The 25,535-nt window shown below is 45.3% G+C and overlaps 1 protein-coding gene across 2 annotated transcripts in view; it reads left to right on the top strand.

The window, feature by feature from the left end:
- The window catches only part of ADAMTSL4 (ADAMTS like 4), a 176,249-nt gene that overhangs the window by 104,363 nt on the left and 46,351 nt on the right, over positions 1-25,535 (top strand). For both annotated transcript variants that reach the window (XM_075607592.1, XM_075607593.1), the window contains exon 7: positions 23,999-24,135. In XM_075607592.1, coding sequence (XP_075463707.1) covers positions 23,999-24,135 — 137 coding nt within the window. The remainder of the gene's footprint in view (positions 1-23,998; positions 24,136-25,535) is intronic.

Here is a 25,535-nt window from a genome sequence, read left to right as displayed (position 1 = left end):
CTGATGGGAAGGCACTTACATGCGGCGGCCGCCTCCTTGCTGCCGCCCTCCTTCTCCATTCGAATCCCAGCGTTAAATGAGGCCGCGGACGTCACCAACGTGAAGTCACACGGCGTCTCGTTGCCATGGCGTCACGATGTCAAATGATGTCGCATTACCACAGCAACGTGGCGTCATGCGCCGTCACGTTGGTGACATCCGCGGCGCCATTTGACGCTGGGATTCGAATGGAGGAGGAGGAGGGCGTGTAAGTGCCATGGGGCGGCGGATTTTCAAACCCGCCGCGGGTAATGACCGGTCTACAAAGTTTTATTCGGTAGCTGCAATTACATAGGACTTGTAATGTTTAAAACCAGACTGGTGTAACGCTTGTTCCCTTATTCCGTATGCTGGGAAGCCGCTCCCTTGTGCTGGAGAAGATGGAGTTGACTGGTTCTCCGGCTTTGGGAAGCTGCTTTGTAACATACTGACTCAGGCTTTAGGCATTGCCTGTTACAATAATATCGGAAGGTTGGCTGGAACGTTTTCTGGGAGAGTGATGTTTGTAGATATAAACTTTCAGTACCACTGGTATCTTCGTTGATGTTTATAGATATAAGCTTACAGGATTACTCTGATCCATTTTTCAGGCGTGTGTTATTTTCAAAGGGTTTTCAGCTGTGCCTGCGCTCGGTATGTGTGGGATAAAAGCAACAAATTATCCTTTTATTATCTAACTGACAGTTTGTCAAGAGACGCATCAGATGGAGGGGTGGAAAGTTCGGAAAAACAATGCTATTTTTTGCTAACTGACTAAGGCTGCGTCCATAGAGGGGGGGGCCGCACTCTTCCGCGCTGACGCCCAGCGTATGCGATCGGGAGGCGGGGCACTGACGTCACTGGGCCAATAGCCCGCGAAGCGCTAACGTCATGGTGCCGGGACGATGATGCTGCTTCGCTCTGGAGGTTTTCAGCCGACAGCGCGCTCCGAAAAAGGTTCTGCTGTCGGCTGAAAATCCCTGCGCCTCAGCACGCCTGCGGACGCTCGCGGGAGCCTTCTCTCAAGACATCATCATTGAGGATGACGGGGCTCATCGCAGAGCGTCCGCACGGCTCAGCGCTGACTGTCCTTCCATGGACGCAGCCTAACAGATATCTAAGGCTACGCTTACAGTGCCGGCGACGTCAGGCTACGGTCGCTGGAAAAATCAAATTGAGATGACTTCCAGCGATCGCGACCAAGCCGTCGTGTCGCTCTTACTATAAGCGCACGCGACGGCAGCAATGCATGTGTTTTGACGTCACTGTCGCATTCGCCGGCACTATAAGCGCAGCCTAAGTACAGTGTGTCTCATCGCAGGCTGTGAGGTGTTTCACCCTGTTTCTCCTAAAGGACCAGTTCCTCTTGCTCATTTGTCCACACGGAGCGGCCAACTCCAGTCCTCAAGGGACACCAACAGGTCAGGTTTCAGCTCCAGCATAGGTGGCTCAATTAGTCCCAGCTACAGCACAGGTGGCTGAATCAGTGGCTCAGTGCAAGAATCAGGTGACTGAAGACTGAGGCACGTTCTATAGTGCGGCGCGCGCACGGCAGGGAGAGGGGAGCCGACCGACTGCGGCGAAGATGAGGAAATTCATCTTTTCGCGCCGCTACCGGCTCTGAATGTATGTATATGTGTTTGTGTGTGTGTGTGTGTGTGTGTGTGTGTGTGTGTGTGTGTGTGTGTGTGTGTGTGTGTGTGTGTGTGTGTGTGTGTGTGTGTGTGTGTGTGTGTGTGTGTATTTGTGTGTCTACACAAATTTAATAAAAATATTATTTCTACCAATGTTGTTTTTTTTTTTTAATAAATAATAAATTACACATACATACACACATATACACACATACACATACACATACATACACACATAAACACACATAAACACTGTATACTCAACACTGTATACATACAAAAAGCATGCGGAACGTGCACGCGCGTTTGCATAGGCACGCACGGCCGCATGCTGTATATAACAGCCCTGAGCCACTGATTGAGCCACCTGTGCTGAAGCAGGGATATCCTTAAAAGCTGACCTGATGGTGGCCCTTGAGGACTGGATTTGGCCACCCCTGCTGTAGCTTCCTGAGATATCAGGGATTGTGCCGCCAATGGCATCTCCTTCAGGGGAAACAAAATGGAGGTTAAAATCTCTTGCGTCACACGGGAAAAGAGTAAGCCGCGCGAATCGGCCCTCATCGGCCCTCATGACATGTTGGGCTGAAATGAGCGTGGTTCAGGTCCGGAGACCCCCTGCTTCTTATTCATAGGAAGGAGAAACAAAAGCGGGGTACCTGGGAGGGAACGGCACCAAGGCACTTGGCAGGAATATTCCCAGTGTGCATCATGTTGTCATTTAGGGTGTGCCAATAGGGTTAAGCAGCACGCCTATGTATATGAAATATATTACAAACTGCACGTATATTTGTCTTTATATAAATATATACATATCATCTTTATCATCTTCAGCCCATGTTGCTCCACTGATGGATGAATACCTCCCCAATGATCATCCACGTACTGCGGTTGCAGCCTCTCTTCTCCACGTGGCTTCAACACATTTTCTGATTTCATCCTCCCCATAGTACCATGTTATTGACCAGCCAATCCCCCCATGGGATATCCAGTGATCATCACTAGGGCACCCTAAAGGTTAAGCTGTAGTTACGAGTTGTGTTTGTCGTCTTGGTCTTTTAATCTCTCTTGGATTCCCGTAGGCACATATTGAGTAGGGAATGAAGACACACACAGGTAGCATGTTAAGTGGTGTACCTTGTTTATATTCAATCAGTGACTTTTTACATCACAAAGGAATGTGTGCCACTTTGCTTGCAGAGCCCGGGCAGAGTGGAGAAGAGGGGGGGGGGGGGGCGTATTCTGACATTTACATGATGTGATCTTATTTAGGGAAGAATAAACCTTTCATCGGATCTCTCTCGCAAAGCAGCGGTTACTTTCTTTCCTAGGCAGTCATGTTTACTGTCTCCAAGTTCTTGTACATCCTATAGCAGCCCAAGCTCTTTCTTAATCCACCTGTAAGACACACTTGCTTAAAGAAGCATATGAGTAGCTCCGTGGCTAACACTATACACATAAAGCTTGGCCCCCTGCAGACACACTTGCCAGAACGCCCTCCTACTGTCTCTGTACGTTCCTCCTACCTACCAATTAGATTGTAAGCTTCTCAGAGCAGGGACTCCTCTTCCTAAATGTTACTTCTATGTCTGAAGCACTTCTTCCCATTATGTGTTATTTATATTATTTGTCTTTTATACGATTGTCACGTGTATTACTTCTGTGAAGCGCTATGTACATTAATGGTGCTATATAAATAAAGACATACATACCTTTAGTGAGACAATATAACCCATTGTCAGGATGACAATGCTGATTTAGTGTAATTAAAGACAAAAGGGATAGGCATTCAGATAAAAAGCTGTAAGAATTGGGGAGCTCTGTTCTTTTAACTGAAATAATCTTTAGACATTATATTTGTTTACAATAGTACAGGGGCGGCCAACCAGTTCTCAAGGGCCACCAACCGGCCAGGTATTAGGGATACCTCTGCTTCAGCACAGTTGGCTCAGTCAAAGGCTGAGTCTCTAATTGAGCCACCTGAGCTGAAGCAGGTATATCCCTAATACCTGGTGGCCCTTTGAGGACTGGAGTTGGCCACCCCTGCAAATAGTATGTTCATTGTACGGGCAGAACAGAGTCCCTAAGAATATGCTACTGGTAGTTGTTGATAACGGAGCAGCCAACGTACATTTTCAGGCCCCCAAACCAGAAAGGGGTTAACGCGTTTTGCTTTAGTAAGGAAGAATCAGAATTGACCCAGGCTTTTTTCAGACAGATGGATTCCTATTCTGGAACAAATGGCTGTAGCCATGCCTGACATTCTTTGACCTGCTAATCATATTTTCCTACACTTATTATCATTGGAGAATACTTCTGTTCTCTGATGACACACTTGGTACACAAGGAGCTGTCAGGGGAGGAGTAGTTCATATTCTCTCTGACCGAGGGGTCCAAGGGGATTTAGAAGCCTGTCTATTAAACAATGGGGCAAATACTGCCGTGTGACATCCAGTGATCATCAGTAGGGTATCCTAACGTTGTACTTTCCAGGCTTGTTTCTTACAAACTGCTTTTAAGTTTTCTTTTCACCTAACCTCATAATTTATTGTGAAACTAAGCAGTATATCTCTGTACTGGAGAAATTGTAGAGACATGAAAATGTGGTATGTTGCTCTTAATTAACAAGTGATTTAGAACTCTGTTCTAATCAGTTCATCTTTAGAATGGTGACAACTTACTCTTCTCAGTCTTAACTGCAGCATTGGGTTGTGTAGTGATTGTGAGTTAGATTCCCGCAGTTAAGGTTTCACTTGTCGTACGTACATATGTATCATTTTATTTATGTACCGCCAACAGTGTACACAGCTCTTTACAAAATTAGAATACTAGGAAATAAAATACATATAATGGGGGTTAGAGCAGAAAGTAAATGACAACATGAGGCAAAGGGATACAATGTCCCACAAAGCTTACAATCTAGGGGTATAATGGGAGACTTACAGACACAGTAAGTGTAAAAGTGCCTGTCAGGAAGGCAAAGTGCATCTGACAAAGGCATAAAGAATTTAAAGGGACTTTTTTATTTTATTTTAAAGGTTCAGTTTCAGCTGAGCTTTAAATATGGAAAGAGATATTGAATGGGAGAGAGTCCCATGGGTAGGGAGAGATGGGGGGGGGGAAAGGTGTGTGATATGAGAAGGCTGTAAAGGTATAAAGATGAGCCATCCCTGAGTCAAGCATTAGAGGCGAGTAGGAGTGGAACGAGATATCCGAGTTGAGATTTATACAAGTGCAAGGGAGAGGAGAGATTTAAAGGAGAGCAGCAGAATGGTCGGTGGTCACGGCGGCGCGCACCATGGCGTGTGCGCCTCACACCTCACGTGGTGGGCCGGAAGCCAATGGCCGCGCTCCCCCTGTCATGGCCGCCCCCCCGCCCCCGTCATGGGCGCGCTCCCTCACCCATTTTGGCCACGCCCCCACGCCTCCCATTGCTCCCAACAGACCGCAGATCGCGGCTTTAAGCTGTGCGCGCGCCACCAGTTCGCCAGGCGCGTGTGCAGCAGCCAACACTGGGCCGTAGCCTAATAGGGAGGGAGATTTCAGGACGTGCGTATCTAGAAGAGCAGATGATTGGAGCCGTAGCATGGTGAATGGATTGTAAGGGCGAGAGATGTGAGGCAGGAAGGCCAGAAAAAGAATGTTGTAGTAATTGATATGGGAGAGAACGAGGGCATGCATTTGAGCTGCGCAATCTTTCCTGCTCACGCCCCCCCCCCCCCCTCCTGCTTCCCTCCCTGCTCACGCCCCCCCCCCCCCCCCCTCAGCAGCTACAATGTATTTTTATATTACTACGGTAACATCTGTTGGTGCAGCTCAAACTGCTGGGAATATTGGCAACAAATGATCACAAACAGACTGATTTATAAACAAAAAAACACATGTAGGATACTGCACAGATTGCTCCTTTTCAAGTGTCTTTTTGACTTTTTCCCAGAGTTGTTTTGAGTGTCACATGTTACTGTTCTCTATTGAAGACAACATTACTTGCAATTAGTCACAACCCGCTGCGCTGAGGTCCCTACTTAAGAGGCCCTAAAAACAAACCATATCCTTAATAATAATTTTAAAAAAATTAAAATGTGTAGAAGAGCTTTCTGCACTGACTGGGCTCAACGTCCATCAAAAGCTGACACCACAATGACTTCTGTCTGTCTTCATTACAAGTGGGTGAGAACCCTGACAGGGAGAGGGAATTAGCTGGAGTAATATCTTTATTGGGTATTAACAAACAATTTCCACGCTCCTTTCAAGCTCCGTTCCCTCACGCTCATCTTCCCCATGTCATACTCTCTCCTCCTTTGACAGATGGGAAAGTTTTCACCATTCTTGGGGATTAATATATCGTAGCAGTGGAGACTGTCAATCTGTGGGGATAAAGGCCCACGAGAGCATTGTGACATCATCGTTTCCTCAATTCTCCAGGCTCCCCCATTAACCATTAGCATGCACGATGCCTCTTGGTTTACAACATGCTTCCCTTATACACACAGTCCTTTGTTGCCTTCAGTGTTTGATAAAATATACTAGCAAACATCGTGTGCGGAGAGGAAGACTGGGGGCCCCTTAATAAACATGAGCGGGAGGAAAAGGAAAAAGACATTTTAAGACATATATATATATATATATATGTATATATATATATATATATATATATATATATATATATATATATATATATATATGTATATATATATATATATATATATATGTATATATATATATATATATATATATATATATATATATATATATATACTAGCTGATATATAGCCGGCGTTGCCCGGGATGTGAATCGTAATAGGAGGTAGTATTACTTATAAATAGGGGAACAATAGGTTGACTATTTTGTGGAAAGGATATATAATAATGTTGAAAAGAAACATGGAAGAAAATCTAATACGATGGTGTTGTTTTAAAATGGTTTATTGTAAACACACCACAGTACAATGTATATTTTGGTGATATAAGTGATGTCTAAATGTGAGGTGTGCATCCCACTAGGATGTGAGGCGGCAGGTGGGTGTTCAGTACGGGTGGCGGGTGGGTGATTAGTACGGGTGGCGGGTGAGTGGTGGGTGTGGGTCCCGCTAGGGTGTGAGTGAGGCAAATGGGTTAGAAATGCCTTCACACTAACTCAGGGGTGCGCAAACCTTTCCCCGCTGCACCCCCCCCCCCCCAGCCTGCTCTGCCCCACTGCTTACGCCCCCTCCTTACCTTGTCTCCGGCGTCAAATGATGCTGGAGGGTCACATGACGCCACGTCGCTGGAGACAAGGTAAGGGAAGTTACAGAGGCCTCACGCGATCCCCTGGCATTTAATTTAAATACCTTGGGGAAGAGCGTTGGGCCTCTGCAACCGCTCCGCCCCCCCCCCCCACCACTATGGAATATCTCGTGCCCCCCAGTTTACGCACCCCTGCTCTAACTTATGTTAATAAATTGTTGTTCAAATAGACATATTCGACACCAGGCTTGTCATGGAATTGCTAGTTGCAGATAACGTAACCCCTGGAGTGCCAGACACCGTGACGAGGTAGCTATGTCTGTAGGGCACCCAAAGGGTTGAGCGGCCATGTTGACGGATTTGGGACCTTTTATAGTTGACATCTTGTTGCTTTTAAGGAAAAGAGAAGTGCTTGTGGGTCACATTTAAAATGGCGGCCTCCAGGATCCTTCCTTTTTTTCTCTCATCACGAGGAACCATGTTGTAGCCTCGCTGCAGTAGGTTTTTCAAGCGATCGGCACTATTGCACTCTAGTAAAAAAATAACTTAAATATTTATTGAACTAAAAAAAACAACACATATTTGCCAGTAATGCTTTTTTCTTCGACTGAGCCACTGATTGAGCCATCTGTGCTGAAGCAGGGATAGCCTTAAAACCTGACCTGTTGGTGGCCCTTGAGGACTGGAGTTGGCCACCCCTGAAATAGAGCGACAACACACTTCTTATGTAAAATGAAATGTCTTTATCAGAGGTATTTTGTCACCAATCCTGCTGTGTTTGTGGTTAATAATGAATTTATATCATACAAAAGTGATGTGTTAAAGTTCCCCCATAGCTAGGAGGTTTCTTCACTAGCCTGGAAGCTCCAGTATTCCGCACCGAAAGAGGAACTAAGAGCTGCTTATTTGCTGGTGCTGTGTGTTGGGGGGTCCCGGGGGGATAGCACTGGCAGTAGAATACTACCAGGTCTGCCACCATTGGGGTGTTTTAGTGCCTGCCTTCTCCCTCTCACGGTTACCAGGGCTTAGCTTTCCTAGCAGGGCGAGCATGGGGTCGGGTGCAGAGCGGAAGCTTAGCACAGAAAGGCCTCTTGTTACCAGTACACTGCGCTGTGGTTTATATGTGATGCAAGTTTTCCAGCAGCAAGAGTATAAACAAACATATGAAGAAGAAGGGGGAAAAAAGCGCAAGAGATTAAGCAAACTGGGAAAGATCTCTCTGTGCATAAGGGCTGGGTCACCTTCTGTCTGATGTTACAGGGACAAGAGCCGGCTGTTCTCTTTCCCCAGGGACGCCTGATCTGTTCCGGTCTGCGCACAGTCACGTGTGGAGGGTTGGTTTGGCAGTGGCCTCTGACCATAAATTTGAACAGGGATGTGGGAACTTGAGATTGAGGCCCATGTTGTCTTAGCGGTGCTCTGCCATACAACTCCTTCTGTCACTGGAGGCCGCCTTGCAGCCTGCACAAGTGAAATGCGTTGTAAGGTGTCGTCCGGCTCTGGAAGGTGTTTTAATGGCATAGCACTGCTTAGCAAAAATGGGCCCTGCGTGTTTTGTCATTTTAATTGACTTTTTCTCCTTTTAAAATGCACAATGCGCCATATATAGTTACATAGTAACAATACGCCATACATAGTAACAATACGCCATGCATAGTAACAATACACCATGCATAGTTACATAGTAACAATACGCCATGCATAGTAACAATACTCCATGCATAGTTACGTAGTAACAATACGCCATGCATAGTAACATAGTAACAATACACCATGCATAGTTACGTAGTAACAATACGCCATACATAGTTACATAGTAACAATGTGCCATACATAGTAACAATACACCATGCATAGTTACGTAGTAACAATACTCCATACATAGTTACATAGTAACAATACGCCATGCATAGTAACAATACGCCATACATAGTTACATAGTAACAATGTGCCATACATAGTAACAATACACCATGCATAGTTACGTAGTAACAATACGCCATACATAGTTACATAGTAACAATGCACCATACATAGTTACATAGTAACAATGCACCATACATAGTAACAATACACCATGCATAGTTACTTAGTAACAATACGCCATACATAGTTACATAGTAACAATGCACCATACATAGTTACATAGTAACAATGCGCCATACATAGTAACAATACACCATACATAGTTACGTAGTAACAATACGCCATACATAGTTACATAGTAACAATGCGCCATACATAGTAACAATACGCCATACATAGTTACATAGTAACAATGCACGATACATAGTAACAATACACCATGCATAGTTACGTAGTAACAATACGCCATACATAGTTACATAGTAACAATGCACCATACATAGTTACATAGTAACAATATGCCATACATAGTTACATAGTAACAATACGCCATACATAGTTACATAGTAACAATACACCATACATAGTTACATAGTAACAATGCACCATACATAGTTACATAGTAACAATGCGCCATACATAGTAACAATACACCATGCATAGTTACTTAGTAAAGAGGCTTGGTTGTGAGGCGGTGCAGCTGCCGAAGGGAAAAAATGTAGAACTGGACTGCCGTCGGTAAAGTACAAGAAAGTTTTATTGGCACATAGAATGCAGCGAGGGGTGAGCCTCTCACGCAGGTGCCTGCACTTTATCACTCTCTGCTTTTAACTTGTATTTTTTGTACTTTAAAGACCACCTTAGTAGCATCGCTGGGGTTACGCTCCTATTACCTGTGCTGTGTAGTTACATAGTAACAATGCACCATGGCTTGGTTTATTCCGTGTATAATTTCAGGGAAACAGAGGAAATCCAAATATTTTACAGCCCATTGGGGCATTTCTGAAATGCGTGACGGGCCCCTCTAGCAGCACGCGAGCTAAAGGGTTAATAGTCCCATGTACTTTTTTTTATTTTGTCCTTGTTTGTATTCCCTGTTGTGTTGTTCAGACCCCAAATTGTAGGTGAACACATCGCCACCGCTGCCTTAGGCTGAGTCCCCGGTGCCGGCGCTGCACGCGCGCCTGCCAGGCTGGCAGTGCGTGCAGCTGAGATCCCCGGTCTGCGGTGAGCTGCAGGGGGAGAGATGGGGGAGGGCGTGACCGGGGCGTGGTGGGGGGACGGGGACGCAGTCATGATGTCACACGGCAGGTTCTCCCTCATTGGCTGAACCGCCGGAGGGGCGTGGCCAGTGCTCCGTCGCAAGTTGTGAGCACAGATTTCCTGTCTCCGGAGAAGTCTGGTCACGCAATGCGGTGGGTAGCGGGCTCGGCCCCATTCAGGCGCGGCTCTCGTCCCTGCAGCGGGGACCTTGCCTTAGGTACAGCGCTCACGTCCACCTTCTTCACTCCTCATCCTTCACATTCACTTAGACCAGTGGTTCTGAATCTTTTTTTGAGCAGGAGGATTTTTTTAATTCTCGTGGCGCCCCTGCTTATCAGACCTCACTCACCCCTTTTCTCTCACACGTACCACACTCTCCCACACACCTAAAACATGTTAGCCATGCAGCGGGTTGTTTACTGCGCTCTCTGGAGACACAGAGGCTGCGATCTGGGGCCCCCACTTCAGTGGTTCTGTTCTGGGGCCCCACCTCTTCTCAGTGTTCATTAATGATCTACCCACAGCTTGTAAGGGAGCTTCAATGCACATGTATGCGGATGACACAATACTATATGCACACAGCCATAGCCTCTCTGACCTTGAACACATACTTCAGTCTGACTTTTCAAGACTTGAATACTGGATTTCCCAAAACAAATTGTTTTTAAATACAGACAAAACTATATCGTTGGTATTTGGGATTAAGGCTAAATTTCTAAAGCTTCCACCGACAGAGCTACAGATCAGGACCAACTCTTTGCACCATTCTAGCCCCTGACACTAGTTTTAAGTATCTGGCAATTTTGCTTGACTCCCATTTAATATTTGGGCTGTGTATTGATATTCTGACATCCAAAATCTATGCCAAACTAGATGTATGTTATATAGGAACAAATCCTCCCTAAACCCGATGGTCAGAAAGCGCATCGCCCAGCAGATGCTACTGCCAATTATAGACTAATGGGACATATTATATGGTACAGCATCCCAAACTCACCTTCGGAAACTAGACAACCTCTGCGACTCAATATACCACATTGTACTACAATATAATTACAACACACATCACTGCAAAATGCTCAAAGAACTATCCCTTGATCCGTCATCCGAACCCGGTAGTAGGCATCGTGGGGAAGCGTTGGTCGATTTGCAAGCAGACACAGGACGTTCCAGCATTACAATTTTACAGCACTACAGGACCCAGAGTGGTCAAATCGCCTGTTTTATTTCTACAGCATGTGAGTGGATTGAGCTCTTTTGCTCTATCATATGTTCATTAAACTGTGTTGCACTATATTTTTCTTTTCTCTCTTTTATGCTATCTTGAGAGTTCCTGCTTCCAGATTCCTTGTTTGATCATCACTTTAATACAACCAGTGGGAGCTTTGAGTGCTTTCTGTGACGTCTTCTGAGGAGTTGTGAAACTCCTTACGCCAGCAGCATTTCCTTTGGTGATATTAATTTGATTAATTTTGGTTAGGGTTTGCGCTTTAATTTTCTGTTTCAAGCTACCCACCTATCTCAACAAGCTCCTCACCGCTACCACACGCAGCACTTATCATCTGAGATCTGACGCCAAAAGACTGTTCATGGTCCCAAGGTTCAACAAAGTATCCGGCCGCTCCTCCTTCTCTTACGGTGCACCTCACAACTGGAACAACCTACCTGAGATTCTACCTGAGATTCTCAAAGCCGCCACCAGTATACATTATTTCAAGACTATGGCCGCCTCACATTTTAACCTTGTCTGTAACTGTTACATACGCCTATAATCATATGTTATCTCTAACTGTCCATGAAATGTCTGTAAATATAATGTATAACCCTGTTCATATAATGTAACCGTGTATTGTTATAACTCTGTGCCCAGGACATACGTGAAAACGAGAGGTAACCCACAATGTATTACTTCCTGGTAACACATTTTATAAATAATATAAATAAATCCGCCGCTACCCTCTGTCCTGTGTTCTGGGCTCGGAGAGGGCAGGGATCGCAGCCTCTCTGTCTCCAGCTAGCAAGGGATACTTCCGCTGAGCAGCTGGCAGAGGGTTCCCCCGGGGGCTGTGGAACTGTTGGCAGAGGATTGCGGAACCCCAGGGTGCCCCGGCCCCCACTCAGACAAATGCGCAACAACGAAACAGTGATATTAAAATGTAACAGAAGTTTAGCAATTCAACTACTGCAGTGAGGAGGCCGTTATTTATGCATTAACATGTATTTTTAACATTAAATAATAATTGTATATAACCCCATATATATATATATAGAGAGAGCGAGAGAGCGAGAGAGCGAGAGAGGGAGATCCCTATCAACTTATGTTCTGGGTGATGTATATGGGTGAATGAATATATATACAGTATATATATATACCCCTATATATCAGCCCTATATATCACCCAGAACATAAGTTGATAGGGATCAACACAGCACAGTCATGTTGCATAAAACATGTCACATGTATGTCACAAAATACATAACTGTGAAGCCAGCGTTTCGGTTCATAAATGAGCCTTCGCCGGGGACGGTTTCACTGTTACTTATTTTGTAAATCATACACTTGGACTTTTTTGCCACATATGACTGACGTGTGCGTCCCTATCCACTTAAGTGCTGGCTGATGTATCATTTTGATTGAGTGACTGATACATGCACAAGACACGATAGCTGCTTCATTGTGTTGGAGGCGTGCCTCTTATCTCCATTTATATACATATATATATATATATTACTAAATAGATGTGCAGTATGTATTGTTTTTTTTCTTCAGTAATTGTGTTCATGTATAGCCCCGCCTGGGGCTCCGAGCTGATGTCTCATGCAGCAAAGTGACTGCAAACTGCGAGTGTATTAACTTGAAGCTTAGCCTGGTATCCAGGTGTCTGATCAGTTTGCTTGACATATTATATAAGCTTCAAACAGATCCTGCTTATTCACCATGAGACAGTTCCCCCAAGGGCACTGAATAGCTCTGCCGGGGGAATACACGTATGCAAGATGCTGTCAGCCACATGGCAAGATAAAACATTCACTGGTCCCTACTGGTAATCCGATCCAAGGTCGAACTGCATCCACATAGTCAGCCGGAGACCCTATTACTAAAAAGTGGGCCCAGATGTACTTCAAAGCTTAGCCATATTATCTGTATCTGCAGTGACGAGAGGAAGAGTCCCTGAGTGTCAGATCCCTTTGTAGAATAATAGTAATACAAATATCTCTCCTTCCCCATTATCTCTCAGCATACAGCGCATCCACTGTGCGGCCAGGGATTCTGGGTAATGACATGCAAATGAGCACACACAGTGAGTCACTCTTTACTCCTTACACATTTTAACATAGACCACTATAAAGGCACCAAAATCATAGAGTGTAAGCTCACCTCGTCAGGGACTGTGCCTGTAACATTCCTATGTGCTGCGTCCCGCGCGCTGTACTGTAACTGTGACGCGCCGAGTCCCGCGCGCTGTACTGTAACTGTGACGCGCCGAGTCCCGCGCGCTGTACTGTAACTGTGACGCGCCGAGTCCCGCGCGCTGTACTGTAACTGTGACGCGCCGAGTCCCGCACGCTGTACTGTAACTGTGACGCGCCGAGTCCCGCGCGCTGTACTGTAACTGTGACGCGCCGAGTCCTGCGCGCTGTACTGTAACTGTGACGCGCCGAGTCCCGCGCGCTGTACTGTAACTGTGACGCGCCGAGTCCCGCGCGCTGTACTGTAACTGTGACGCGCCGAGTCCCGCGCGCTGTACTGTAACTGTGACGCGCCGAGTCCCGCGCGCTGTACTGTAACTGTGATGCGCCGAGTCCCATTGGGAGAAAAGCGCTACATGAAATAAAGTTGTTAAAAGCTTCTGCCTGCCGCATAAGGCCTTGACCCCCGCTGCCTACTACAGCTGTGGCGGACGCTGCACGGACGAGAGCCCTCCCCTCAATGGCGCCGGGCCCGCAGCGCTGGGGCGAGAGTTGCTCCTGCTCTCAATAGAATTGAGAGCAGGACTCGCGTCGAGCGATACGGCACGCCCCCCGGCGGTTCAGCCAATGAGGGCGAACCTGCCGGGTGACGTCATGGCCGCGCCCCCGCCACTCCCCCGCCCCCCCCTCCCGGTTTCTCTTCCTGCAGTGAGCAGCAGACCGGGGAATCGGCTGCACGCGCCGCCAATCTCGTGGGTGCGCGTTGCAGCGGAGTTACCGGGGCCTTAGCCTAACACAGCTTTACGGCACAGCCTGGGTTACAGAAGTGCAGAGCCAGTAAACCTAACCACAGACAGCTTCTTCAACCTTTTGGGTCTCATCAATGCGAGATTGGTTGCTGGCTATGCAGTGTGAAGCTGGTACGTGGGTATAACCACACATTAAAAAAGTTATGGTGGGTAAAAAAGTGACAAAAAAAAACCCTTGCCCGTACAGGGTGCAGCAAATAAAAACACCGCTTGTGAGCACATTCACGCCTGTGACCCTGCCCTTCCCCATTATCTCTTAGCATACAATGCTTCCACAAACCCCTGATTAATAAATCTTATTGCTTACTCACCGCAGGAGCCTTGAAAAGGCATGCCCCACAATGCCTTGCAGCGGCTGACGCAAGGCACAGTGGGGGTGCGACTTTGCAGGTTCCTGAGGTCATTGACAACGGTACCGAGCACACTGAGGTGCAGTTTGGCACCTTACTAAGCACGTAGCCCCGCCACGGGTGCAGAAAGCTGCTACCCCGCCTGGGATCCACCATTACAGCTTATTTTTGCCGACACCTCGCCAGCCTCCTGTCGGGTGTCACTGTGCCAAGGGGCACCTTAAACGTTTCGTTTTACTGCACGTTAATTTCCAACCTGTTTTCATTCCCTCCTCCCCGTCCTTCAGAATTTAGACCAGACCAAGAGGCAAGTCCCGTCTTTGCCCGCCCAGGAAGGAGTTTGGGGCGCGTGAGTAGTAACATGTGAAATAATGAGTGGCTGGGAAGGAACGGCAGGCAGATTGTGCCTGCTCCAAGTCCTCGCACAATTCTGCCAGATGTTCTCCCCCTCTCATATGAGAACGTGCCTCTCGCTCTCTCTCGCTCTCTCTCGCTCTCTCTCGCTCTCTCTCGCTCATCACAAGTTGCAGGCCCCTTGGTATAGCTGGATAATGACCAGGGTTTGCTAGCTTTATATCAGTGGGGGGTGAGGACTCCCTGTCTCCTGGCTGGGTCTGTATGGTGCACATACCATTTAATGGTGTACGCAGCTTCGTGCCAGAGCATTTTTCCAGCAATCACTGCTCTTGGAATAATATTTCAAAGACGTAGTAAAAAAAAATACTAATGAGTATGGGCCACGTTTTCTGTGGCTTAATGGTTAGTGTGCATACAGTACCATTCCATGTCCACTCCTTCCTCCTGGGGGGCTTACAATGCAATACGTTACCCACAATATTAACGTGGTCCCTTATAAAGCAGCAATACTGCATCCCCCTTTCCCCCTTCTTGCATGTGACAATGTATAAATTCTACATTCTTGCCTACACTGGCAATCATTTGGTGCTCCTGTTATAAATCTGTACAAATCCTGATTGTGTGCCTAACATAATGGTCAGTTTCACTCAATCCTTCAGTAAGTGTAACTCAGCAGCTACAATGTATTTTGATACTAGTAAGGTAACATTATCTATTACAGTTTGCATCTCAAACTGCTGGGAACATTGGCATTGGCAACAAATCATCACAAACAGGAAAGTGTTGCAAAAATCTTGCACTGCTGGGGAGGTGTGCTAAAGCCTGCAATAGAAATAAAAGGATGCTTTAAAACTCATAAAAAATAGCATTAAAAGTTGAATAAAAAATAAACAGGTTAGTATTATCTAATACCACATAACTGATTTATTTTAAAAAAAATAAAAAATAAAAAAAAACATATTTCACATGTTTTGCGGCTTTAAAGCAGTAGCCTCTATATTTGACTCCAGAAAGAAACATATTTTGCACTTGGTTTTTTTCACCGGTTGCTACACTTCTCCGTATCTCAGGGCAGCCAGACACACAAGTATTAGGAACGAGGCCTGCGTGATCTCATGCCTATTGTAAAAATTCTAGGGCGTACCAAAAAGCGAAATAGAACACGGAATATGTGTAATAGCAAATTCATCTCCTGTACTTCCCCTACTACTGTATATAAACATCATTTTTTCCCCCTGCGGACAAGGCTTAATTAGTTCCCTTTTTTGGGCTGCAGCTACAACCCTCACCCTACTGACACATTTGTGAAGTTTTTCAGAGTTATCTTTTTTTTAAGTACTTACAGTTGTATTATAACACAAAGCCTCCAAACACTATTGTTGATATTTCCCTAGCAACCTTTTGTTGCACAATTGTCAATAGAATTCTGTAACACATTTCATCATTTCAAGTTCAGCGTAAACACGAGTACTGTATATAGCAAAAAGTCATTTAAAAAGAGTGGTATTTCAAACATTTCAAAGCATGAAGCTTAGTAAAGGTAATACGTGCTATGATTAATTCCATTTTTTATCTTTTCCGTGAGTAGGACGAGTTGCTGTTGTAGGCATGAAGCCAGAGAGATCATTTAAAGAGGCAATCCAAGTTGACTGGGGTTTTTCCCCCCCTCCTTTTTTTTAAACATAGGATTGAAGTAGGGGGGTCTCCGGAGCTGAACCCCGTTAATTTCAGCTGCGGGAACCCCCTGCTTCCGTACATACTTACCTCCGTAGGGGGCGCCGTAGCCGCTCCGCACGGCTAGCAGGGTTCATGTAGTGGGCTTTTTTTCAAAGCGCTCGCGCCCTGCGGGCCAATAGGAAGCCGTGACGTCATCCGGTGGGGCTTCCTATTGGCCCGCGTGACGCGGAAACGTTAAACTTGCAGTAGATACCGAGACCTCCTTCGGAGGTATGTATTTACTTATTTACTATATACTTTAAGGTGAAATTAATAACAATAATAATTTTTTTAATTCTTTAAATATTATATACCAGCAGTACCAGTGTAACATGCGCTGATCTAGCAGTTCTTAGAGGTTATAAATTAAACATTACTCTTTTTCAGCCCCCCTGTAACGCCTTGCGGTCTCTTGTCCCCAGTTCCGCACCTTACTCTCTCCTCCATCATGCTGTCCCTTCTCTTTGCACGCCCTGCCGTAGGCTAAGTCCATGCTGCCGCAGGCTGAGTCCCTGCTGCCGCAGACCACACGGAGGCGTCCGCGCGCGGCACGATCAAAGACCTTAAGGCATTGATCGCGCCCATTGACCGCGAAGGTGCGCGCGACAGCAGGAGGGAGCGCACGTTGCGTGAGAAATCCGTTGAAATGGATTTCTCGGTGCGACGGGGAGGTCACGTGAGCGGTTCGCCTAATGAGGGCGAACCAGCTCCATGACGCCCCTAGACACGCCCCCAACAGCGCCTCTAGCATGGCCAAAAAACCGCACCGCTTCACGTGAGTGACGTCACGCAGGCGCATGCCTCCGCTTGGACGCAAGCTGTATGAACCCAGCCTTACTGTGTCTGCTCCTCTCTGTGCCCACTACACTCCCTCCTCTCCTACTCATCTCATCTGTCTCCTCTCCTTGCTGTCTCTCTGTTTCCTCCTCCTACTCACCTTGCTGTCTCTCCTCCCCTCTCTTTGCACTCTGTGAATACATTTAGATTTAACATGGCAATAATGCATCAAAACGGCTAAAGCATTTTTATGCACTTTCTCAGATAGACGCAAATTGAGCACTCCTTAGAACCCAACAATTCTAATGGCACATCCTATACCCCACCAATGTGTCGCCTTTGTGAGGGCTACCAACCTGGATCTATCAATTCGGTTGTCACCGACTATTCCTAGGTTCCCAAATATTGTGAAATGTCTTAGTTGTAGGCCCATCAGTTTGCTAAATATGTTCTGTAACTTGACCCATCCATAGAGTCGACCCATCCATTTTGCTTTTGAGTGTCAATATATGATTTGTTTCAGATGTGCTGACAGATAGTAACTCCTAATGTTCGGAAACTGCTAGGCTAGACCGACCTAGCAACTCTTGTTTTTCTATTTTGCCAAATGGATTGCATTGTCCTGTCCTGGATGTCCTTAATATGTCTGAGTGGGCTTGAGATCGATAGGGTCTGAAAGTAATACTAATATCTGGGCCAGATGTTCATTTTAACTGAAATAATGCGCCCTAGCCAGGAGTTGTGATAGTTATTCCAGGTTTGCAGGTTCTTTTTAATTTGGGCAAATAGATATAGATAGTTGTGTTTATATCGGGAATGGTAATCATTGGTAAGGAATAATAACTTTATTTCATATAGCACTTTTCTCCCAATTGGACTGAAAGCGTGTCACAATTACAGTATAGTGCGCGGTACACAGCACACAGGCATATTCACAGACAGAGTCACAGCCCAGCAGAGCTTATAGTCCATGATTTTGGTGCCTCAGGCATTTGACATGAATGGCACACCTGTGAGCACGAGACTTAATCTCACAAGAGTTAATACACACCGCTATCTAGCTGATCCAATCTTCACCTGCGCAAGGTCCCTCAAATGAATAATATCTCCCTCTGCTGTCACCACCACCAAAGAGTTATCAAAAATGTAATTTGCAGCGTCTTTGGTCCCTGTTACTAAAGACAATATACACTTAACACAAATTCTGTTGTAGCAAAATGTGTCCGAAAAGGTAAATGACGCTACAAAACGTGCAAGTTCAATCAGAGCCAAATATATACTTGTTAAAGTTTAGATTTAAGATTCAAAAGTAGTACCGTGCTTAGTTTACAGAAAAAGATTATTACAATAAAGGCAGACAGTTTCATCAAATAAGAAAGATATCCAAACAGAATTACCAAACACTTGTCAGATTCCTCCAATGGCCTTGAGTTGAGAATATGAGATTTTACGTTTCTTATCTGTTTCTAGTTGGCATAAGACACTCTCTTGGTTAAAAATGCCCAAATACTTTAAATGGGTTTCCCTCCATCTGTAATCAAAATTCAATTTGAGTAATTTAACTTCATAGCTCTGGGGGGGCAAATTTAGAGCGTCCGATTTTCTCATATTCATTTTATACCCTGAGAGGGAACCTTATTCTAAGAGTGTGGACTGCAGATTGTGAAGAGATGTCATTGGGTTAGAAATGGTAAACATGACATCATCCGCAAATAGTGACAACCTGTATGTTGTATGTCTTATTTGTATACCTTGTATATTAGGGCTTCTCCTGATTGTGGTCGCTAGTGGTTCTATTGTAAGGGCAAACAACAGTGGTTAAAGAGGGCAGCCATGTCTAGTTCCATTAAGGTTTTTTATTTGGTTCACATCGCGCCCAGGGATTTGTAATATTGCTGTAAACGACTTATATAGGGCTTATATAGGGTTACTCCCTCCTACTGTCTCTGTACGTTCTACCTACCAATTAGACTGTAAGCTCCTCGGGGCAGGGACTCCTCTTCCGAAATGTTACTTTTATGTCTAAAGCACTTATTCCCATGATCTGTTATTTATATTATCTGTTATTTATTTGATTACCCCATGTATTACTACTGTGAAGCGCTATGTACATTAATGGCGCTATATAAATAAAGACATACAATACAAATACTGTTCAAGAATGAACCCACGTATCTAAACGCTTCTAGTGTATTGTTTAGAAAGCTCCATTTGATCCTGTCAAATGCCTTTTCAGCATCAAGACATAACAGGATGACTTTAGGCTTGGTGTGATTTAGATCAGCGGTGCGCAAACTGGGGGGCGCGAGCCCCATGGGGCGCGGGGTTTACAGAGGCCCCGCGCGCTTCCCGAAGGCACTTAAATGAAGTGCCAGGGGAGCTGCAGTGCCTCTGTAAACCTTTACTTACCTAAGCTCCGGGGGCTTCTTTCCTGCATCGCCATGGAAACGCGGTGTCAAAATGACACCGCGAGGTCATGTGACGTCACGTTGCTATGGCAACGTGACATCATGACGCCGGAGCGCAGGTAAGTGGGGGTTGGCAGGGGAGCGGGAGTGAGGGGACACAGGGAAAAAAGGGGGCACAGGGAAAAAAGTTTGCGACCCCCTGATTTAGATGATCAATTACATTTTTAATTGTTCGTGTAGTTTTCACTAATAAACCCCACTTGATCATTGTGAATTAAGCATGGAAGAATTGGGCTTAATCTGTTTGCCAGGATTTTGCTATATATCTTTGTCTGAGTTTAATAAAGATATTGGCCTATAGCTGCCGCAACTCATCAAGGGGTCTTTGTCTTCTTTGTGGATGACCGCTATGTTTGCCCTGGACATCTGTTCCAGAATGTGTTCTCTTAAAAAACTGTGAAAAAGAGCTATCAGAAACGGGGATATTGTCCTAATATATTTTTTATAATATAAATTTGACCTTCCATCCGGACCAAGGGCATTTGACGGTTTTAAAGTCTTAAAAACCTCCCCTAGTTCTTCCTTAATTTGGGAAGGTTACACTTCTTCAGATATATGTTTATTTGTTCAAAACTAGCCGGTTTGGGGGATGGGTCTGACGAGACCAGATCATAGCGCTTAGCGTAGAAACTATGGAATTATTTTGCTATCTAGCAGGGATATAATCTCCCGATTCTTTCATGTAATCGCTGAGACTTGAGTTCTAAGCCTCGGGGCTCTAAGGTTGGTTTCCAACAGTCGCTCAGCCTTATTGACTTTATCATAGCATGTTTGTCTAATCCAGGGGCGCGCAAACTATTTTTGCTGCTCCCACCCTGCCTGCTCTCATCTGTTGTGAGCCCCCCTCATTCCCACACACGGCGTCATTGGTCGTTTGACATCACGTGACCCTCAGCGTCATTTGATGTCACGCTACCAAGGCAACTGTGGCGTCACATGACCCTACAGCGTCATTTGACGCCGTGTTGCCATGGTCACGCGTCCTGAAGCCGGCTGAATGCCGGTGAGTAGAGGTTACAGAGGCCTCACGCGGTGCCCTGGCATTTCATTTAAATGCCTTGGGGAAGAGAACGGGACCTCTGCAGTCGCCCGCGCCCCCCAAAAAAAATCTTACGGCCCCCCAGTTTGTGCACCGCTGGTCTAATTCACTTGAGGACCTTTTCCATGTCTTCTATTTGCAGCCTACTAAGTTCCTCTTTCGCTTGGGTTAAAATGTTACACGCCTTTTTGGGGGGGTTCCTCTTATGCTCAAGCTCGCGACACTGCATGTTTTTATGCCATCGATAATATCAAAGAGTAAACATTTTAAATATATTGATAAACTCTTAATTAAACAATTTATTAATATAAACCAATCCGTCATTTTTATACACTCGAGAGTTTGTGTTATGTTTGGGAACTGAAATAAATCAGCAATCCAGCCTAAATTGGGGACTCTATTAAACAAATGCCATTATAAAATGTATTTTTAAGTGATGTCACTTGTTTAATAAATCATTTTTTAATATGTCCCAGGTTCTACTTTTGAAAATCTGGTCACCCTAATAAGAACAAAGGTGCCAGCCTCATTGATGTAAACCTCATATGCTCATCACTCCTCTGTGTGTTATGAAATGTGCACACAGGCAAAGGGATGTTGTTCATGCTCCGATCAGCTGTTCCTCATCCTCACAGTGAAGTCAGTTGGTTGTCAGGCCAGATGCAAAATACTGTAAAACACAGAATGACCTTGTTGGGATTCAGAGCTGGCCTGAGTTTAGAAACAGAGCGGGCCAGATGTCTCCCAGCTGTGTGCATTTCTCAGCTCTTTCTGCTTTCAATCTGGCCTCAGAAAAGAGCCCTCGTGAAACTCATCCCCAGAAGCCAGGGAGGTCTCACGTTGCAGGAACACAGCTCTCTTCAGGACTCAAAATCCCTAAATATTTATTAACATCAGTTCTCCTCCAAACAGAGAAGAGTGTCCTAGGGGGAGCAAGAAAAACATTGCCCTGAGTTCTCTGAATCGCCAATTCGTCCCAAATAATAATAATAAAAATAAAACATTTATAAATCACACCTCAGAAAGCGGGTTGTACGGGCCAAGTGTTCACTTGTAAGATCCCAGCTTTTCTTTGTTGAAAGTACTTTGTATTTGACATTCAGTTTTACGTGTTGCGGGACATTTGTTGCTGTCTGTGTCCAGTTGCAGTGCTGGATTTTTTTTTAGGTCTGTTAAACATATCTCCGATCATGATCCAGTCGTTCAGAATCATACGGGCAGGCAACTCCAGTCCTCAAGGGCCACCAACAGGTCAGGTTTTCAGGATACCCCTGCTTCAGCACAGGTGGCTCAGTCAAGGGCCACCAACAGGTCAGGTTTTCTGGATACCCCTGCTTCAGCACAGGTGGCTCAGTCAGTGGCTTGGTCAACTGAGCCACTGGCTGAGCCACCTGTGCTGAAGCAGGGGTATCCTGAAAACCTGACCTGTTGGCGGCCATTGAGGACTGGAGTTGCCCACCCCTGGCATAGCATGTCAAAATCCCAATATATGCCGAGTCTGCTCATTTAAAGGTGCAGTACCCAATAGTGAGCCAGTTGAATTTCTTAGCGGCCACTGAATAAAAAGGTGTTTGTCAATCAAGTGTTTGCTTTACTCTTCTCCACCCGTGTCCTCATCATAAAGTTAAGAAGGGGTGGGGTTGGGGGAGACTCCGCGTTCCGCAAAAAGGAGTACCCAGAGGATTCACACCCCTCCCAAATCGAAATTTGAAAATAAAAATAAAAAATACGGGGTCAGATATGGGTGCAAATTTTTATATATATATATATATATATATATATATATATATACACACCTCAACCCCGTTATAACGGAATCCGTTAAAACGCGAATCCGCTTATAACGCGATGCAAGCGTGGCTCCCAATTTTTGTATTTATGAATACTTTACAACATGATTATTGGCGTCTTAAATACTTTATTGTACAACGCATACAATTGTACATTATTTCTAATGCGATCCGCTTATAGCGCGATGTGATTCTTTGGACCCCAAGCACAGCGTTATAAGGGGGTTGAGCTGCATATATTAATTATTCAGATGGGATCTCACAAACATGTCACTGGGATTAGTTCACCCTGGTCCTACGAGAGATTGCCCCTTTAAAAACTTGTTGAATTGTTGAACTTTTAGTCACCAATAAAAATGGAACCTTTTGCAGTCGCCTTCAAGATACAGAGATGTATATCTGCATTGTACGCAACCCCCCTCCAACTGAGATATGGCGAGAGAAAAGTAATCACCGCCCAGCAAATGCTTACAGGCTTTTATTATTACAGAGCATTTTTATTTTTCATTTAAGTATGAGGAAATCATAAGTATCATGTGAAGCAAAACATATGCTGCTAATAATCTTAGCAATTGGAGGCTGTGTCACAGGACATAACTCAATGTAAATTATTTGTGTACTTGTCATGAAAAATACAGCCCCACTCGCGGTCCTACCAGGCGTCAACAGGCCAAGTAGCTCTTAAGTGGTGTGAGGGGGTCTCTTGTGCAATTCCTGGAAGTGTTTGGAGGGTATAGTAAAGCTGGAACTTTCTTCTTTCAATGTCACAAGCGGGGGGCCTCCTTATCTTATAAAAGGCGTGTGCCAGAAGCCCCATTAAGTGATTGCAAATCACGCTCGCAGTTTAAAACTGAAGGACGAAATGTGTGTGATTGAATTGTCCATGCAAAGGCAACTCCCCAGGGATTTGTGGATGAATGGAGACATTAATCTGCTGTTTTGGCAGGTGACAGTTTCAGAGTAACACAGACATCTGGTTGACATGTGTAAGGAGAAGTAGTTGACACGATGGGATGAAAAAGATGCCACAGTAAGAAAGAATAGAACTTATTGATTGTAACTGTGGCAACCTGGAACCCAGTACTCATCATTAGCAAGTCTATTTAGCCCGTTTCTCATTGGATGCAACCCATACGTCTCTTAGTAGTTGGATTAAAGAAGAGAGTATTTTGTACTGCCCACTACTCCCTGTATTTAACATGTGTTTGCCAGATCAGGTTTGGTATTATTGGGATTCGTTAGCTCACACTCAATCTCCTTCTTAATCTTTGCAGTACGCGGTAACCAGAGGTGTGAGCTGAACTGCCGCCCCATCGGGTATCGCTTCTACGTACGCCACACAGAGAAGGCCCAAGATGGCACGCCGTGCGAAGCTGGCTCCGTAGATGTCTGCGTTGCTGGCCAGTGCTTGGTAAGTCAGAGGGAAACCTTGTACGTTGTACTGGTGAAACTGATATGGGTTCAGTCAAACCTTGCAAGATGGCAAACACAGGATCTTAGTTTAACTACTCAAAATCTATTTATGACAACCATGAGTATCTACTGTTGTGCCTCTCACTATACATAGGTACACACAAATCATGATCTATAGGGCCATATTTACTAAGCAGTCTTTTGCCATAAGACCCCTTCTGGCGCTGGAAGACCGGTTACAGCCCATTCAATCCAATGTGCTGTAAGATGCCATCCAGCGCTGGATGGTGTCTCTTGGCAGAAGACTGCTTATTGGGCCATAATCAGATGGCTAGATTTGTATTCCTCTTTACCTTTGCTTGTGTCTTCTGTTTGCCCTCAAGTCAATCTGCTCAATCTCTGAGCCATTGTTGGGAAAGTTAATATAACGCTTTACACATAATCACACACTGCAGGCGAGACTTTCCTTCCATAGACTCCAGTCCTGTAGCCAGCCCACGTGGCAACATTTTGTAGTCATTGGGCCCTGCACAACCCTTCAGCATCTTCAGAATTTCCAGGTGCATCTGTGACTTTATCCGCACCAATACCCAGGTTTGTCACCCACAACGACAAATTACACGTGCAGCATTTGATACGAGATGACACTTTCATTGAATAATTCTACATGGCTTATTGTTTACAAGGCAACCTATGCAGGAAATAAGTAAGGCCAACTTCCAAAGACCAACGCCAACTCCAAAGGCCTTGACAGATCTGCCCATTTGATATGCAAGACTGCAGCTATGTTTCTATCACGGCAGTGTCACCATAAGGGCTCAGGCTCACAAGGGAATATTGCCAGTTAGTAACCCATCACCAAAGTGCTATTAACCTAATTCTGTGTTTTTTAACCAGGGTTCCCCGGGCGTCCCTAAAGGGTTCCCTGCAATTTTCTGGCCAATTGAAAATGGTATCAAATACAGAAGAATGTACAATGTATCTGATCTCAGACGCGCTATTAGAGAGGGTTGGGGTTCCTTACAATGCATCTGATCTCCGACGCGCTATTAGAGAGGGTTGGGGTTCTTTACAATGCATCTGATCTCAGACGTGCTATTAGAGAGGGTTGGGGTTCCTTACAATGCATCTGATCTCAGACGTGCTATTAGAGAGGGTCGGGGTTCCTTACAATGCATCTGATCTCAGACGCGCTATTAGAGAGGGTTGGGGTTCCTTACAATGCATCTGATCTCGGACACGCTATTAGAGAGGGTTGGGGTTCCTTACAATGCATCTGATCTCAGACACGCTATTAGAGAGGGTTCCTCAGAATTTCACATAGGGTTCCATAATCAAAAAAAGGTTTGAAACCACTGACCGAACTGATCCATTTTAGCCACAACTTAAAAAGATGAT

The sequence above is a fragment of the Ascaphus truei genome, chromosome 7 (genome assembly GCF_040206685.1).
Source record: "Ascaphus truei isolate aAscTru1 chromosome 7, aAscTru1.hap1, whole genome shotgun sequence".
Lineage (NCBI taxonomy): Eukaryota > Metazoa > Chordata > Amphibia > Anura > Ascaphidae > Ascaphus > Ascaphus truei.
This window is presented reverse-complemented; position numbering and strand designations above follow the sequence as displayed.